Here is a 19,670-nt window from a genome sequence, read left to right on the forward strand (position 1 = left end):
CCCCTGTAATAGGGTTAGAGGCAGAGAATCCCAGTGGAAATAGGGGAACCGGCCAGGCAGAGACAGCAAGGGCGGTTCGTTGCTCCAGAGCCTTTCCGTTCACCTTCCCACTCCTGGGCCAGACTACACTCAATCATATGACCCACTGAAGAGATGAGTCTTCAGTAAAGACTTAAAGGTTGAGACCGAGTTTGCTTCTCTGACATGGGTAGGTAGACCGTTCCATAAAAATTGAGCTCTATAGGAGAAAGCCCTGCCTCCAGCTGTTTGCTTAGAAATTCTAGGGACAATTAGGAGGCCTGCGTCTTGTGACCGTAGCGTACGTGTAGGTATGTACAGCAGGACCAAATCAGAGAGATAGGTAGGAGCAAGCCCATGTAATGTTTTGTAGGTTAGCAGTAAAACCTTAAAATCAGCCCTTGCTTTGACAGGAAGCCAGTGTAGAGAGGCTAGCACTGGAGTAATATGATCACATTTTTTGGTTCTAGTCAGGATTCTAGCAGCCGTATTTAGCACTAACTGAAGTGTATTTAGTGCTTTATCCGGGTAGCCGGAAAGTAGAGCATTGCAGTAGTCTAACCTAGAAGTGACAAAAGCATGGATTAAGTTTTCTGCATCATTTTTGGACAGAAAGTTTCTGATTTTTCCAATATTACGTAGATGGAAAAAGCTGTCCTCGAAACGGTCTTGATATGTTCTTCAAAAGAGAGATCAGGGTCCAGAGTAACGGCGAGGTCCTTCACAGTTTTATTTGAGACGACTACCTCACCCCTACCTAATACTACCTAATACTACCCAATACTACCTAATCTCATATGCATACGTATATACTGTACTCTATATCATCGACTGCATCCTTATGTAGTACATGTATCACTAGCCACTTTAACTATGCCACTTTGTTTACATAGTCATCTCATATGTATATACTGTACTCGAATACCATCTACTGTATCTTGCCTATGCTGCTCGGTACCATCACTCATTCATATATCCTTATGTACATATTCTTTATCCACTTACACTGTGTATAAGACAGCAGTTTTGGAATTGTTAGTTTTGTATTTTTTATTTTTATATATATATTTTTTTACCTTTATTTAACCAGGCAAGTCAGTTAAGAACATATTCTTATTTTCGACGGCCTGGGAACAGTGGGTTAACTGCCTGGTCAGGGGCAGAACGACAGATTTGTACCTTGTCAGCTCGGGGGTTTGAACTCTCTAACCACTAGGCTACGCTGCCGCCCCAGTTAGATTACTTGTTGGTTATTACTGCATTGTCGGAACTAGAAGCACAAGCATTTCGCTACACTCGCATTAACATCTGCTAACCATGTGTATGTGACAAATAAAATTGGATTTTGATTTGATTTGACTACCTAACCCGTACCTAACCCCTACCTAATACTACCTAATACTACCTAACCCTTACCTACTACTACCTAACCACTGCCTAACCCCTACCTAAAACTACTTAACCACTACGGATGGGGCGGATTGTGTAGTGAATGTGTAGTTTATGTACTACTCAAGATACACAGGAAAGTGTTCAGTAGGAAAACAGTAGTGCTTCCCGTAGTAATCAGGTATACTTGATGTTGGTAGTAAAATAAGTAGTCATTATTTTTCGGCTCTGCACGGTGCCGTGGGCCTGTGGCTGATGTCCTTGAGTATTTTTATTCATGGGATCTGTGCGTATTATGGGACGGATAACATCAGTGCTGCTCCGCAGGCCTTTGGCAGGGCACAGGATTGAGTCTCTCTGAAGACACTATGTGCGTCCCAAATGGTTCTGTTTTTAGTGTACTACGTTTGTCCAGAGCCCTATGACCTTTACTGATGACCTTTGTTGGATGTTGAAATGTAAAATGCCCCTTTTTATGCTGGCTTTGTATACACAAATACTGTGTAGTGTTAATTGGAACGTTTATTTGACCGCTGCCAACCACAAAAGTACTTGTTTTGTGCTTACAATATAACTCTTAAATTAACCTAAATGGACTGCTGCATACAATGTACAGCCTGAGAGATGGTCATGTTTAGCCTAAAACCTGTCATTTCTTCTTAAATTCAATCTGCTATACAGATGCAAATTATTGTGATAATTTAACTGAATCTCTCTGTCTTTCTCTGTTGTATTGTGTCAGGTGTCAACCCTCTCTCTTTGTGTTTTATGTCAGGTGTTCCGGACGGACTTCATCACAGCCATGAAGCTGCCAGACTCGGCCCAGCTGGGCCCCAATGACTTCTATGTGCTGTCAGACCCCTGGAGACAGGAGTGGGAGAAGGGGGTCCAGGTCCCTGCCAGCGTAGACGCCATCCCAGAACCTGTCGTCAGGTAGGGACGATACTGACTGTTTGAATGCTTTGACTGCTCTAATACAGTACGACCATGGAACAACCACACTTAAAGGGATACTTCGGGATTTTGGCAATGAAGCCAGTGGCGCAGTGGTCTAAGGCACTGCATCTCGGTGTAAGAGGTGTCACTACGGTCCCTGGTTCAAATCCAGGCTGTATCACATCCGGCTGTGATTGGGAGTCCCATAGGGCAGCGCACATTTGGCTCAGCGTTGTTAGGGTTTGGCCGGGATAGGCCGTCATTGTAAATTAGAATTTGTTCATAACCTCTCTGGGATATGTGGGACGGTAGCCAACAGCCAGTGAAAGTGCAGGGCGCCTAATTTAAAACAACAAAAATATTTTACACCATTTTAAAGATACAATTCTCGTTAATCCAGCCACAGTGTCTCATTTCAAAAAAGCTTTACAGTGAAAGCACCACAAACGATTGTTAGGTCACCACCAAGTCACAGAAAAACACAGCCATTTTTCCAGCCAAAGAGAGGAGTCTCAAAAAGCACAATTGGAGATGAAATTAATCACTAACCTTTGATGATCTTCATCAGATTACACTCATAGGACTTCATTTTACACAATACATGTATGTTTTGTTCGCTAAAGTGCATATTTATTTTGAAAAAAATCTCATTTTACATTGGCGCGTTACGTTCATTATTTATGTCCAAATAGCTTCTTTTGTTAGGGCATTTGGTAAACAAATCCAAACGCGAGTTCAGGTCCAGCCGAACGTCGGACGGAAAGTTCAAAAAGTTATTTTACTGGTCGTAGAAACTTGTCAAACTAAGTGTTCTAAGTGAATCAATCTTCAAGAATGTTCCAACCGGAGAATTCCTATGTCTGTATAAAAGCAATGGAAGAAAAGCTAACTCTCTCGTGACCGCGCGATACGAGCCTGTGGCAATCTGCCAGACACCTGACTCATTCCCCTCTCATTCGGTCCACTTCACAGTAGAAGCCTCAAACAAGGTTCTAAAGACTGTTGACATCTAGTGGAAGCCTTAGGAAGTGCAACATAACCAAACAAAGTATTGAGATAAAATTCAAATCAAATGTATTTATATAGCCCTTCGTACATCAGCTGATATCTCAAAGTGCTGTACAGAAACCCAGCCTAAAACCCCAAACAGCAAACAATGCAGGTGTAAAAGCACGGTGGCTAGGAAAAACTCCCTAGAAAGGCCAAAACCTAGAAAGAAACCTAGAGAGGAACCGGGCTATGTGGGGTGGCCAGTCCTCTTCTGGCTGTGCCGGGTAGAGATTATAACAGAACATGACCAAGATGTTCAAATGTTCATAAATGACCAGCATGGTTGAATAATAATAAGGCAGAACAGTTGAAACTGGAGCAGCAGCACAGTCAGGTGGACTGGGGACAGCAAGGAGCCATCATGTCAGGTAGTCCTGGGGCACGGTCCTAGGGCTCAGGTCCTCCGAGAGAGAGAAAGAAAGAGAGAATTAGAGAGAGCATATGTGGGGTGGCCAGTAATCTTCTGGCTGTGCCGGGTGGAGATTATAACAGAACGTGGCCAAGATGTTCAAATGTTCATAAATGACCAGCATGGTTGAATAATAGTAAGGCAGAACAGTTGAAACTGGAGCAGCAGCATGGCCAGGTGGACTGGGGACAGCAAGGAGTCATCATGTCAGGTAGTCCTGGGACATGGTCCTAGGGCCCAGGCCAGTTGAAACTGGAGCAGCAGCATGGCCAGGTGGACTGGGGACAGCAAGGAGTCATCATGTCAGGTAGTCCTGGGGCATGGTCCTAGGGCTCAGGTCCTCCGAGAGAGAGAAAAAAAGAGAGAAGGAGAGAATTAGAGAACGCACACTTAGATTCACACAGGACACCGAATAGGACAGGAGAAGTACTCCAGATATAACAAACTGACCCTAGCCCCCCGACACATAAACTACTGCAGCATAAATACTGGAGGCTGAGACAGGAGGGGTCAGGAGACACTGTGGCCCCATCCGAGGACACCCCCGGACAGGGCCAAACAGGAAGGATATAACCCCACCCACTTTGCCAAAGCACAGCCCCCACACCACTAGAGGGATATCTTCAACCACCAACTTACCATCCTGAGACAAGGCCGAGTATAGCCCACAAAGATCTCCGCCACGGTATTGACCAAATACTTATTTTCCACCATAACTTGCAAATAAATTCATAAAAAAATCCTACAATGTGATTTTCAGGATTTTTTTCTTCTAATTTTGTCTGTCATAGTTGAAGTGTACCTATGATGAAAAATTACAGGCCTCATCTTTTTAAGCGGGAGAACTTGCACAATTGGTGGCTGACTAAATACTTTTTTGCCCCACTGTATATATACATATGACATTTGTAATGTCTTTATTCTTTTGGAACTTCTGTGAGTGTAATGTTTACTGTTCATTTTAATTTTTTATTTCACTTCAGTATATTATCTACCTCACTTGCTTTGTCAATGTTAACATATGTTCCATGCCAATAAAGTCCCTTGAATTGAAATTGATTTAGAGAGAGAGATGGATATAGAGCGAGAGATGGATATAGAGAGATAGATAAGGAGAGTAATAGGTGAGTGTGGAAATATGCACAAATTACCACAAGTTTTCCTTGATCGATTTGATTGATTTAGAATGTGTGGAGATGGAGTGATACATAGCTCAATAAAGGTAGATGAGAAGGGAGTTGATTGCTCAAAGCGGGTGGTATGTTCAAGTTGGTTAGAAAGCTTTGTCCTCCCCCCGTCTGTTCTCTCTGCTCCTGCCTCAGGCTTAGACAGCTAGCTTTAAAATAAATAATGACATCATCCTCCAAAAATTGTGGAAAAGAGAAACTGCAGGGCCTGTCTGGCTCAGCTAGCCTAGTGTTCTTTCTCTCTCTGGGCTTGCTGGCCTCCTCTTACCCTCTGCCGTGCGGTCTCTCGGTCTCTGTATCTCGGTCTCTGTCTGTCTGTACAAGCTTACTGTGCTACGGCGGTTTCAGCTAAATGCTTTATGGTTGCAGAGAAATACGTTGAGACTGCTGGGTCACTGTGTTTGTGCTCCTCTCTCCCCTTTCTCTTTTCATGGAAGATAACCAACACCGCACTACGGGGGGGGGGAGAGAAAGAGACCCTCCCTGGGCCAAGTGCAAGTAATTAGCTGTTGCATAACAGTCTCATTTGGTAGACAGAGAATGACAAATTGGCATGGTCTCTTTATCCTCAGTCCCCCTTGAAGCAATGGGGACAGAAATAATGACATGTATGAGACTCTCTCCAAACAAGATGAGATGAGGCTTGACACCGGAGCATCAGGCATTTTTCTTTATGTTTCGACTGTGGTGACAGCGAACTGGAAACCATCATACTTCAAAGACTTCGTCTTTGGTTTGGCCTGAGAGAGGAAGACTTCCTGACCATGTACATGGCTTAGGGACTGAGAGGGGAAGACTTCCTGACCATGTACATGGCTTAGGGACTGAGAGAGGAAGACTTCCTGACCATGTACATGGCTTAGGGACTGAGAGGGGAAGACTTCCTGACCATGTAGATGGCTTAGGGACTGAGAGGGGAAGACTTCCTGACCATGTAGATGGCTTAGGGACTGAGAGGGGAAGACTTCCTGACCATGTACATGGCTTAGGGGGACTGAGAGGGGAAGACTTCCTGACCATGTACATGGCTTAGGGACTGAGAGAGGAAGACTTCCTGACCATGTACATGGCTTAGGGACTGAGAGAGGAAGACTTCCTGACCATGTACATGGCTTAGGACTGAGAGGGGAAGACTTGACCCTGACCATGTACATGGCTTAGGGACTGAGAGGGGAAGACTTCCTGACCATGTACATGGCTTAGGGACTGAGAGGGGAAGACTTCCTGACCATGTACATGGCTTAGGGACTGAGAGGGAAGACTTCCTGACCATGTACATGGCTTAGGGACTGAGAGGGGAAGACTTCCTGACCATGTACATGGCTTAGGGACTGAGAGAGGAAGACTTCCTGACCATGTACATGGCTTAGGGACTGAGAGAGGAAGACTTCCTGACCATGTACATGGCTTAGGGACTGAGAGAAGACTTCCTGAAGACTTCCTGACCATGTACATGGCTTAGGGACTGAGAGGGGAAGACTTCCTGACCATGTACATGGCTTAGGGACTGAGAGGGAAGACTTCCTGACCATGTACATGGCTTAGGGACTGAGAGGGGAAGACTTCCTGACCATGTACATGGCTTAGGGACTGAGAGGGGAAGACTTCCTGACCATGTACATGGCTTAGGGACTGAGAGGGGAAGACTTCCTGACCATGTACATGGCTTAGGGACTGAGAGGGGAAGACTTCCTGACCATGTACATGGCTTAGGGACTGAGAGGGGAAGACTTCCTGACCATGTACATGGCTTAGGGACTGAGAGAGGAAGACTTCCTGACCATGTACATGGCTTAGGGACTGAGAGGGGAAGACTTCCTGACCATGTACATGGCTTAGGGACTGAGAGGGGAAGACTTCCTGACCATGTACATGGCTTAGGGACTGAGAGAGGAAGACTTCCTGACCATGTACATGGCTTAGGGACTGAGAGGGGAAGACTTACATGGCCTGACCATGTACATGGCTTAGGGACTGAGAGGGGAAGAATTCCTGACCATGTACATGGCTTAGGGACTGAGAGGGGAAGAATTACATGGCTTAGGGACTGAGAGGGGAAGACTTGACCATGTACATGGCTTAGGGACTGAGAGGGGAAGAATTCCTGACCATGTACATGGCTTAGGGACTGAGAGGGGAAGAATTCCTGACCATGTACATGGCTTAGGGACTGAGGGGAAGACTTCCTGACCATGTACATGGCTTAGGGACTGAGAGGGGAAGACTTCCTGACCATGTACATGGCTTAGGGACTGAGAGGGGAAGACTTCCTGACCATGTACATGGCTTAGGGACTGAGAGAGGAAGACTTCCTGACCATGTACATGGCTTAGGGACTGAGAGGGGAAGACTTCCTGACCATGTACATGGCTTAGGGACTGAGAGGGAAGACTTCCTGACCATGTACATGGCTTAGGGACTGAGAGGGGAAGACTTCCTGACCATGTACATGGCTTAGGGACTGAGGGGAAGACTTCCTGACCATGACCATGTATGTACATGGCTTTGGGGCTGAGAGGGGAAGACTTCCTGACCATGTACATGGCTTAGGGACTGAGAGGGGAAGACTTCCTGACCATGTACATGGCTTAGGGACTGAGAGGGGAAGACTTCCTGACCATGTACATGGCTTAGGGACTGAGAGGGGAAGACTTCCTGACCATGTACATGGCTTAGGGACTGAGAGGGGAAGACTTCCTGACCATGTACATGGCTTAGGGACTGAGAGGGGAAGACTTCCTGACCATGTACATGGCTTAGGGACTGAGAGGGGAAGACTTCCTGACCATGTACATGGCTTAGGGACTGAGAGGGGAAGACTTCCTGACCATGTACATGGCTTAGGGACTGAGAGGGGAAGACTTCCTGACCATGTACATGGCTTAGGGACTGAGAGAGGGAAGACTTCCTGACCATGTACATGGCTTAGGGACTGAGAGGGGAAGACTTCCTGACCATGTACATGGCTTAGGGACTGAGACTTCCTGGGAAGAATTGACCATGTACATGGCTTAGGGACTGACCATGTACATGGCTTAGGGACTGAGAGGGGAAGACTTCCTGACCATGTACATGGCTTAGGGACTGAGAGGGGAAGACTTCCTGACCATGTACATGGCTTAGGGGCTGAGAGGGGGAAGACTTCCTGACCATGTACATGGCTTAGGGACTGAGAGGGGAAGACTTCCTGACCATGTACATGGCTTAGGGACTGAGAGGGGAAGACTTCCTGACCATGTACATGGCTTAGGGACTGAGAGGGGAAGACTTCCTGACCATGCACATGGCTTAGGGACTGAGAGGGGAAGACTTCCTGACCATGTACATGGCTTAGGGACTGAGAGGGGAAGACTTCCTGACCATGTACATGGCTTTGGGGCTGTGAGAAGAGAGGATAGTAAAACAGAAGCTGAGAGAGACTGTTGGGCTTGATGGACCGCAGGTGGGAGAAGGAAGTTTAGAGAGCAGAGCCTTGGCCCAGGGAACTAACAGTGGCTCTCCAGGGATTGGGAACAACCTCTGCCCAGTCCTAGAGGCTGTCCCAAATATAGTACTACTTTTTACCAGGGCCCTGTTCAGAAGAAGTGCATTATATAGGCAATAGGGTGCCATTTGGCTGCATCCTCTCCCAACAGACCAGGAAGTCACAGTACGCTACTTTATGTCCACTTCAACAACTGGGAACTCCCCAAACTCTTCCCATCCATTCAAGACTCCTTCCATGAGGATTATTGACATAAAGAGGCCAGCTCCCAGCCAAGGATGAGTATGGGTCAATGAAGTTTTAAGAACCCACTGTTCATTACCAGACTGACTGGTGCTGCTGTCCGCCTGCCTGTGCTGCCATGGGTTCAAGACTGACTGTTTTGAGCTTGGCTTGCTGCTCTATCTGACCTAACCGGGTTCAGCTTGGTAATGGTATCTCTGGCCGCAGCCAGCCTGCAGTCTGTCTAACCACGGTGACTCTGCCTGGGCCTGTGGTCTAGCGGTGTCTACAGAGATCCAGAGCAGACCCAGATTCAAATACTATAAAACAATCTTGCAAATACTTTTGAGTGTTTGCTTTAGCCTGTGACAGATGGGTGGGGTTTGCACTTTTGGGACTATTCTATTGGTTCAATATGTACCAGGAAGCACAGTCAAACCCTGCGATAGTATTATGAATATTTTGAATAGTATCTGAACTGAGGTGTGGTCTCCAGTGCTCCAGAGCTGCAGTAAAGGCCAGGCTTGGTTAGAGTCCAGGCATACGGTATGGTTGTTATGCTCTCTCAGCAGGGTGGCTGGATGGAGGGGTGAAATCACTTACAGGCCCGGCTTCCCATTACTCTCTCCTGTTAACCATTTCACAGGGATGCCCTCTCCTTGCATTGTCTCATCTATTCCTTGGTGAACTCTGGCCCAATCCCAAATCGACTCTTGCTCGTACTCCATATGCACAGAAAAGATTTTACGCAATATGGACAAAAATATGCTCAGGTTTGGATTCTGTGGTTAATTTTATATGAGCCGGTAACTCATCAGTGTGTTAGTAGAGCTCCCCGTAGTGGCACATCAGCTCTGTGAGTTGAAGACTTGTTAGTTAAACATGAGATGAAATCCATGCAAGCTGTGCTTGGAATAAGTACATGGATCACTGGAAGTAATTTGTATTCCACCCTAAAGCACAACAGCGATTGTGTGTGTAAGCTGTCCCCAGGGCTGAGTGTGTGTGTGTGTGTGTGTGTGTGTGTGTGTGTGTGGGGGGGGGGGGGCTGCTTCTGTGTGTTATACAGTAGGAATCCTTGGGCGGTATGTGGTTGTGTGTTAGTTCTCCCCTGGATATGGGATGTTTGCCTGAGTGGAATTGCGTGTGCGTGTATATAAGGGTTGGACAGTAACCAGATGTTCATACTGTTTCTATATCATACCGGGGTGTACAGTATTACCGCTGTAACCAACAAGTTTGATCTTGACATCTAGCCACTTAGCAAACCAAATGCATGACTGGAGCCCTGACCTGAATATGATTTATTTTAGATTTCTTATAGTTATACTTAACTTATTGTTATAAGCATGGGTATTTTGAAATACCTTGGTATACAGTATAAACGGTATATTGCCCAAGCTTAGTGTTTGTGTGTGTGTTAGTTCTCCACTGGGTAGTGAAGCTGAGTATCTTCCCAAGGGAATGGAGTTCTCCCACCCTACAGACACACACACCCACTCTATCCATCAGTGCTGATGGTTGGACCCGTGTGGCAGATCAAAGCTGTGTGTCATGCATTGTGAGCTGAGCAACATCTGGGCCACCTGAAGGTTCCTAACCAACCCCCATCTGCCTGTCCTGTGTGTGAGTGTGAGTGTGAGTGTGAGTGTGAGTGTGTGTGTGAGTGTGTGTGTGTGTGTGTGTGTGTGTGTGTGTCTACATGTGCAGTACCAGTCAAAAGTTTGGACACACCTACTCATTCAAAGGCTTTTTCTTTATTTTTTACTATTTTCTACATTGTAGAATAATAGTGAAGACATCAACACTATGAAATAACACATATGGAATCATGTAGTAACCAAAAAAGTGTTAAAACAATTTTTTATTTATTTTTATATATATATTTGAGATTATTCAAAGGAGCCACCCTTTGTCTTGATGGCAGCTTTGCACACTCTTGTGCTGAGCACATGTTGGCTTCTGTCCCGTTAAAAAAACAAATGATAGTTAAATAAGCACAAACCACATGGGGTGGCATATTGCTGCAGAATGCTGTGGTAGCCATGCTGGTTAAGTGTGCCTTCAATTCTAAATAAATCGCAGACAGTGTCACTGGCAAAGCACCATCACACCTCCTCCTCCATGCTTCACGGTGGGAACCACACATGCGCAGATGATCCGTTCACCTACTCCGCGTCTCACAAAGACACAGCAGTTATAACCAAAAATCTCAAATTTGGACTCATCAGACTAAAGGACAGATGTCCACTGGTCTAATGTCCATTGGGTTGTGTGTCTTTGCCCAAGCAAGTCTCTTCTTCTTCTACTTCTTCTTCTACTTCGTATTATTGGTGTCTATTAGTAGTGGTTTCTTTGCAGCAATTTGACCATGAGGGCCTGATTCATTCAGTCTCCTCTGAACAGTTGATGTTGAGATGTGTCTGTTACTTGAACTCTGTGAAGCATTTATTTGGGCTGCAATTTCTGAGGCTGGTAACTCTAATGAACTGATCCTCTGCAGCAGAGGTAACTCTGGGTATTCCATTCCTGTGGTGGTCCTCATGAGAGCCAGGTACAACCCTAAATCTGTAAACATGGGCACCCTCATAGACATTATCTTGACCAACTTGCCCTCCAAATACACCTCTGCTGTTTTCAATCAGGATCTCAGCGATCACTGTCTCATTGCCTGTATCCGCTACGGGTCCGCGGTCAAACGACCACCCCTCATCACTGTCAAACACTTCTGCGAGCAGGCCTTTCTAATCGATCCTGGAAGGATATTGACCTCATTCCGTCAGTCGAGGATGCCTGGTCATTCTTTAAAAATAATTTCCTCACCATCTTAGATAAGCATGCCCCGTTCAAAAAAAAGCAGAACTAAGAACAGATATAGTGCTTCGTTCACTCCAGACCTGACTGCCCTTGACCAGCACAAAAACATCCTGTGGCAGACTGCAATAGCATTGAATAGTCCCCGTGATATGCAACTGTTCAGGGAGGTCAGGAACCAATACACGCAGTCAGTCAGGAAAGAAAAGGCTAGCTTTTTCAAGCAGAAATTCGCCTCCTGTAGCTCTATCTCCAAAACATTTTGGGACACTGTAAAGTCCAGGGAGAACAAGAGCACCTCCTCCCAGCTGCCCACTGCACTGAGGCTAGGTAACACTGTCACCACTGATAAATCCCTGATAATCGAACATTTCGATAAGCATTTCTCAATGGCTGGACATGCCTTCTTCCTGGCTACTCCAACCCCTGCCAACAGCTCTGCTCTCCCCGCAGCTACTCGCCCAAGCCTCCCCAGCTTCTCCTTCACCCAAATCCAGACAGCAGATGTTCTGAAAGAGCTGCAAAACCTGGACCCGTACAAATCAGCTGGGAAAGACAATCTGCACCCTCTCTTTCTAAAACTATCCGCCGCCATTGTTGCAACCCCTATTACCAGCCTGCTCTTTCGTATTGTCCGAGATCCCTAAAGATTGGAAAGCTGCCGCGGTCATCCCCCTCTTCAAAGGGAATGACACCCTAGACCCAAACTGTTACAGACCTATATCCATCTTGCCTATCTAAAGTCTTCGAAAGCCAAGTTAATAAACGGATCACTGACCATTTCGAATCCCACCGTACCTTCTCACCTGTGCAATCCGGTTTCCGAGCCGGTCACGGGTGCACCTCAGTCACGCTCAAGGTACTAAACGATATCATAACCGCCATCGATAAAAGACAGTATTGTGCAGCCATCTTCATCGACCTGGCCAAGGCTTTCGACTCTGTGAATCACGTATTTTTATCGGCAGTCTCAATAGCCTTGGTTTTTCTAGTGACTGCCTCGCCTGGTTCCCCAACTACTTTGCAGACAGAGTTCAGTGTGTCAAATCGGAGGGCATGTTGTCCGGACCTCTGGCAGTCTCTTTGGGGGTACCACAGGGTTAAATTCTTTTCTCTAATTCTATCAATGGTGTCGCTCTTGCTGCTGGCGATTCCCTGATCCACCTCTATGCAGACGACACCATTCTGTATACTTCTGGCCCTTCCTTGGACACTGTGATAACTAACCTCCAAACGAGCTTCAATGCCATACAACAATCCTTCCGTGGCCTCCAACTGCCCTTAAACGCTAGTAAAACCAAATGCATGCTTTTCAACCGTTCGCTGCCCGCACCCGCCCCCCCCAACTAGCATCACAACCCTGGACGGTTCCGACCTAGAATATGTGGACAACTATAAATACCTAGGTGTCTGGCTAGACTGTAAACTTTACTTCCAGACTCCTATTAAACATCTCTAATCCAAAATCAAATCTAGAATCGGCTTTCTATTTCGCAACAAAACATCCTTCACTCATGCTGCCAAACTTACCCCAGTAAAACTGACTATCCTACCGATCCTCAACTTCGGCGATGTCATCTACAAAATAGATTCCAATACTCTACTCAGCAATCTGGATGCAGTCTATCACAGTGCCATCCGTTTTGTTACCAAAGCCCCTTATACCACCCACCACTGCGACCTGTATGCTCTAGTCGGCTGGCCCTCGCTACATATTCGTCGCCAGACCCACTGGCTCCAGGTTATCAATAAGTCTATGCTAGGTAAAGCTCCGCCTTATCTCAGTTCACTGGTCACGATAACAACATCCACCTGTAGCACATGTTCCAGCAGGTACAGTGGGGAGAACAAGTATTTAATACACTACCGATTTTGCAGGTTTTCCCACTTACAAAGCATGTAGAGGTCTGTAATTTTTATCATAGGTACACTTCAACTGTGAGAGACGGAATCTGAGACAAAAATCCAGAAAATCACATTGTATAATTTTTAAGTAATTAATTTGCATTTTATTGCATGACAAGTATTTGATCACCTACCAACCAGTAAGAATTCCGGCTCTCACAGACCTGTTAGTTTTTCTTTAAGAAGCCCTCCTGTTCTCCACTCATTACCTGTATTAACTGCACCTGTTTGAACTCATTACCTGTATAAAATACACCTGTCCGTACACTCAATCAAACAGACTCCAACCTTTCCACAATGGCCAAGACCAGGTAGCTGTGTAAGGACATCAGGGATAAAATTGTAGACCTGCACAAGGCTGGGATGGGCTACAGGACAATAGGCAAGCAGCTTGGTGAGAAGTCAACAACTGTTGGCGCAATTATTAGAAAATGGATGAAGTTCAAGATGATGGTCAATCACCCTCGGTCTGGGCTCCATGCAAGATCTCACCTCGTGTGGCATCAATGATCATGAGGAAGGTGAGGGATCAGCCCAGAACTACATGGCAGGACCTGGTCAATGACCTGAAGAGAGCTGGGACCACAGTCTCAAAGAAAACCATTAGTAACACACTACGCCGTCATGGATTAAAATCCTGCAGCGCACGCAAGGTCCCTCTGCTCAAGCCAGCGCATGTCCAGGCCTGTCTGAAGTTTGCCAATGACCATCTGGATGATCCAGAGGAGGAATGGGAGAAGGTAATGCGGTCTGATGAGACAAAAATATAGCTTTTTGGTCTAAACTCCACTCGCCGTGTTTGGAGGAAGAAGGATGAGTACAACCCCAAGAACACCATCCCAACCGTGAAGCATGGATTTCTGCAAAGGGACAGGACAACTTCACCGTTTTGAGGGGAGGATGGATGGGGCCATGTATCGCCAGATCTTGGCCAACAACTTCCTTCCCTCAGTAAGAGCATTGAAGATGGGTCGTGGCTGGGTCTTCCAGCATGACAACGACCCAAAACACAAAGCCAGGGCAACTAAGGAGTGGCTCCGTAAGAAGCATCTCAAGGTCCTGGAGTGGCCTAGCCAGTCTCCAGACCTGAACCCAATAGAAAATCTTTGGAGGGAGCTGAAAGTCCGTACAGCCCCAAAACCTGAAGGTCTGTATGGAAGAGTGGGCCAAAATCTCTGCTGCAGTGTGTGCAAACCTGGTCAAGAACTACAGGAAACGTATGATCTCTGTCATTGCAAACAAAGGTTTCTGTATCAAATATTAAGTTCTGCTTTTCTGATGTATCAAATACTTATGTCATGCAATAAAATGCTAATTAATTACTTAAAAATCATACAATGTGATTTTCTAGATTTTTTTTTATTCACAGTTGAAGTTTACCTATGATAAAAATTACAGACCTCTACATGCTTTGTAAGTAGGACAACCTGCAAAATCGGCAGTGTATCAAATACTTGTTCTCCCCACTGTATATCTCACTGATCCTCCCCAAAGCCAACACCTCATTTGGCCGCCTTTCCTTACAGTTCTCTGCTGCCAGTGACTGGAACGAATTGCAAAAATGGCTGAAGTTGGAGACTTTTTTTCCCCCTCACCAAATTTAAACATCAACTATCTGAGCAGCTAACCAATCGCTGCAGCTGTACATGGTCCATCTGTAAATAGCCCACCCAATCTACCTACCTCATCCCCATACTGCTTTTATTTTATTAACTTTTCTGCTCTTTTGCACACCAGTATCTCTACTTGCACATCATCATCTGCTCATGTATCACTCCAGTGTTAATCTGCTAAATTGTAACTATTCGCTCCAATGGCCTATTTATTGCCTACCTCCTCATGCCTTTTGCACACACTGTATATAGACTTTCTTTTTTCTACTGTGTCATTGATTTGTTCATTGTGTTATTAGCTTGTTTATTGTTTACTCCATGTGTAACTCTGTGTTGTTGTCTGTGTCACACTGCCTTGCTTTATCTTGGCCGCAGTTGCAAATGAGAACTTGTTCTCAACGAGCCTACCTGGTTAAATAAATGTTTTAAAAAATAAATGTATTACCCCTTTTCCTCAATTTCGTCGTATCCAATTGGTAGTTGTCTCATCGCTGTGACTCCCATTCGGACTCGGGGGAGGCTAAGGTCGAGAGCCGTGCGTCCTCTGAAACACAACCCAACCAATCCGCGCTGCTTCTTGACACAATGCACACTTAACCCGGAAGCCAGCCACACCAATGTGTCAGAGGAAACACTGTACACCTGGTGACTGTGTCAGTGTGCACTGCGCCCAGCCCGCCACTGGAGTTGTTTGTGCGCAATGGGACAAGGACATCCCTGCCTGTCAAATACTCCTCTAACCCGGACAACTTTGGGCCAATTGTGCACCCCATGGATCTCCCGGTCGCGGCCCGCTCTGACAGAGCCTGGACTCGAACCCAAAATCTCTAGTGGCACGGCGATGCAGTGCAGCAGACCACTGCGCCATTCGGGAGGCCCTAGAGCCAGTTTCATCATAGCTCTTTATGGTTATTGACATTTTTTACAATGCAGAAAATGATGGACTGTCGTTTCTCTTTTCTTATTTGAGCCGTTCTTGCCATAATATGGACTTGGTATTTTACCAAATAGGGCTATCTTCTGTATACCAACCCTACCTTGTCACAACACAACTGATTGGCTCAAATGCATTAAGAAGGATTTGAAATTCCACATATGAACTTTTAACAAGGCACATCTGTTAATCGAAATGCATTCTAGGTGACTACACCATGAAACTGATTGAGAGAATTCCAAGAGTGTGCAAAGCTTTCATCAATCTATATAAAATATATTTTGATTTGTTTAATGCTTTTTTGCTTACAACATCAAATCCAATTTTATTTTGTCACATACATATGGTTAGCAGATGTTATTTTGAGTGTAGTGAAATGCTTGTGCTTCTAGTAACGAACAGTGTAGCAGTATCAACAAACAATCTAACAACTACCTAATACACACATCTAAGTAAAGGAAAGGATATATATATATATACATATACACACACATATATCATATATATCATATATATATATATATATATATATATATCTATATCTATATCTATATCTATATCTATATCTCTATATATATATCTATCTATATCTATCTATCTATATCTATATCTATATCTCTATATATATATATATATATCTATCTATATATCTATATCTATATCTCTATATATATATATATATATATCTATCTATATCTATATATATATATATCCATTCCTTTACTTGTGTGTAAGTATATACATATATGGGCCATGACCGAGCGGCATAGACGAGATGCAATAGATGGTATAAAATACAGTATGTATCTGAGATGAGTAGTGCAAAATATGCAAACATTATTATTAAAGTGGCTTTAATAAAGTGACTAGTGATCCATTTGTTAGAGTGGCCAATGATTTCAAGTATGTATGTAGGCAGCAGTTTCTCTGTGTTAGTGATGGCTGTTTAACAGTCTTATGGCCTTGAGATGAAGCTATTGTTCAGTCTCTCGGTCCCTTGAATGAGTAGGTGTGTCCAAACTTTTGACTGGTACTGTATCACATTTTGTGTACCCTGCCACCTCACCCATGAAGAGTGCTTTAGGAGGGAAGCTCTAGTTGATCATCTCACGTGAAACACCAGGCAGCCCTGCTCCTATCACTTCCCCTGCTGCCCTGTGGTGCACATGTCTCTGTGGTTTGGTGAGGGAGGGAGCCCTCCTTGGATAGCTGTGGCCACTCAGGACTTTGCAGGTGGCAGCAGGGCCCTCAAAGGATGCATCCCAAATGGCAAGCTATTTTCTAGTGGTCAAAAGTAGTACACAAAAAGGGGATAGGTTACATTTGGGAAAGGACCTCTGCTGTGTTCCGCCTGGGTGAGTGACTCAACCTCACTCACTCATCAGGGACCAGGCCTGTAGATCCCCTCTCACTCACGTGCTCTCTCTTACTTCACTTCCTCATCATGCTAAACACAGCTGGCAATGGGAAGCCATTCTCTTTTAATGACCTCATCGGGGACGCCGAAGCACCCTGGCTAGTCACTTAAGCCTTCCCGCTTTAAGGAGTGTAAACATGGTTTACTTGGGTTGTGTTACCCAGCGGACTTCAATCTCTCGCCCCAAAAACTATCACGCACTGCTCTCCAGTCTTTCGATCAGCCTTTCCTCCTCCTCCCTTTTTCCTCTATTCCTCCATCCTTCATTTTCCACTCCTCTTCCACTTGAGGTTTGGTGTTTTTTTTAAATTGATTTTTAATTATATTTTTTAAGTTGGCGTAGTCATGTTTTTTCTTCTTCTTCCTCCGCCCGCCTGCCTCTCGCTGTGTTTTCAGAGAGTGGGATGACAGAGAAGGCATGAGGGAGTGGGTAAATAAACACCTTTACTCTCAGAGAAATGAGGCGAAGAAGTGGAGTGGCATGACTGCACCACAGACCAGACTAAATGAGTGCCACACAGGACCCAGCCAGTCCAGACCAGACTAAATGAGTGCCACACAGGACCCAGCCAGTCCAGACCAGACTAAATGAGTGCCACACAGGACCCAGCCAGTCCAGACCAGACTAAATGAGGGCAACAAAGGACCCAGCCAGTCCAGACCAGACTAAATGAGTGCCACACAGGACCCAGCCAGTCCAGACCAGACTAAATGTGCCACACATGACCCAGCCAGTCCAGACCAGACTAAATGAGTGCCAGACCAGACTAAATGACCCAGACCCAGTCCAGACCAGACTAAATGAGGGCAACAAAGTACCCAGCTAGTCCAGACCAGACTAAATGAGTGCCACACAGGACCCAGCCATTCCAGACCAGACTAAATGAGGGCAACAAAGTACCCAGCCAGTCCAGACCAGACTAAATGAGTGCCACACAGGACCCAGCCAGTCCAGACCAGACTAAATGAGTGCCACACAGGACCCAGCCAGTCCAGACCAGACTAAATGAGTGCCACACAGGACCCAGCCAGTCCAGACCAGACTAAATGAGTGCCACACAGGACCCAGCCAGTCCAGACCAGACTAAATGAGTGCCACACAGGACCCAGCCAGTCCAGACCAGACTAAATGAGTGCCACACAGGACCCAGCCAGACCAGACTAAATGAGGGCAACAAAGGACCCAGCCAGTCCAGACCAGACTAAATGAGTGCAACAAAGGACCCGGCAGCTTTCCTTGGGTTGTTGCATCTCTATAGACTGAAAGTGGCTTCATTTCCTCGTCCTTGTCTTTTCACCTGCATTGACTATTCAGCTTCATAAATTACTATTCTGAATTTTGACTTATCAGCTTCAATATTCAATGTAAACATCGGTCAAACAAAGTTATTCATGAGCTTTTCATGTGGGGTGGGCTGGCTGACTGGATGCTGGTGGGCTGGCTGCCTGGAAGTGTCTCAGACAGGGAGAGGAATGCAGAGGGCTGTGCCACAGCTGCATAGGAAGAGGGTAGGGTGTGCAGGAACCAAAAACGCATACCAAGCAACGCGATGACGCTGCATGTGGGTTAGATGTGTACATAGTGTGCCCCATTATTAGTGGGGTATTTAAAACGTCTGACTTTGACTGAACCCCAGGCAGCCCTTTAGACGAGAGGCTGATGGAGAAAGCAGAGAGGGGAGAGCGAGGGGGGCAGACCTGGGTTCAAATACTATTAGGAATCTTTCAAATACTTTGAGCGTTTACTCTAGCCTGCCTGGAGTACCACTTGGGCAGGGTTTGCAGTTTTGGGACTATTCTATTGGTCCATTTTAGCCAGGCAAGCTCAATCGAACACATATAGATATAGTATTTGAAATGATTTCAAATAGTATTTGAACCCAGGTCTGGAGAGGGGTTATGCTGCTACATTGTACTTTACTGTATCATTAGTCTGCTAAACTAAACAAACCAGTTGAATGGAGATCATTGATGAGGCATTTGGAAATGAGGTGGGTCAGATGACTCTGTTAGGTCTGTGGTTACCTGCTAGCCTGCTGCGCTGCTTCTGACCGCTGTCTGTCAGCTTTACACAGTCGAGAGGGGAAGTTGAGCATGGGACGGAGCACATTTTGTTTGTGTGTGTGTGATGGGTGTGTTTGTGATGGGTGTTTGTGTGTGTGTGTGATGGGTGTGTGTGTGTGTGTGATGGGTGTGTGTGTGTGTGATGGGTGTGTGTGTGATGGGTCTGTCTGTGTGTGTGTGTGTGTGGTGGGTGTGTGTGATGGGTGTGTGTGTGTGTGATGGGTGTGT

At 45.7% G+C, this 19,670-nt stretch overlaps 1 protein-coding gene across 4 annotated transcripts in view; it reads left to right on the plus strand.

Moving 5' to 3' along the window:
* LOC118389833 (protein Jade-1-like) overlaps positions 1-19,670 on the plus strand; it is a 285,673-nt gene that overhangs the window by 78,686 nt on the left and 187,317 nt on the right. For all 4 annotated transcript variants that reach the window (XM_052529609.1, XM_052529610.1, XM_052529611.1 and 1 more), the window contains one exon: positions 2,183-2,340. In XM_052529609.1, coding sequence (XP_052385569.1) covers positions 2,183-2,340 — 158 coding nt within the window. The remainder of the gene's footprint in view (positions 1-2,182; positions 2,341-19,670) is intronic.

Source organism: Oncorhynchus keta, chromosome 11 (assembly GCF_023373465.1).
Source record: "Oncorhynchus keta strain PuntledgeMale-10-30-2019 chromosome 11, Oket_V2, whole genome shotgun sequence".
Taxonomy (NCBI): domain Eukaryota; kingdom Metazoa; phylum Chordata; class Actinopteri; order Salmoniformes; family Salmonidae; genus Oncorhynchus; species Oncorhynchus keta.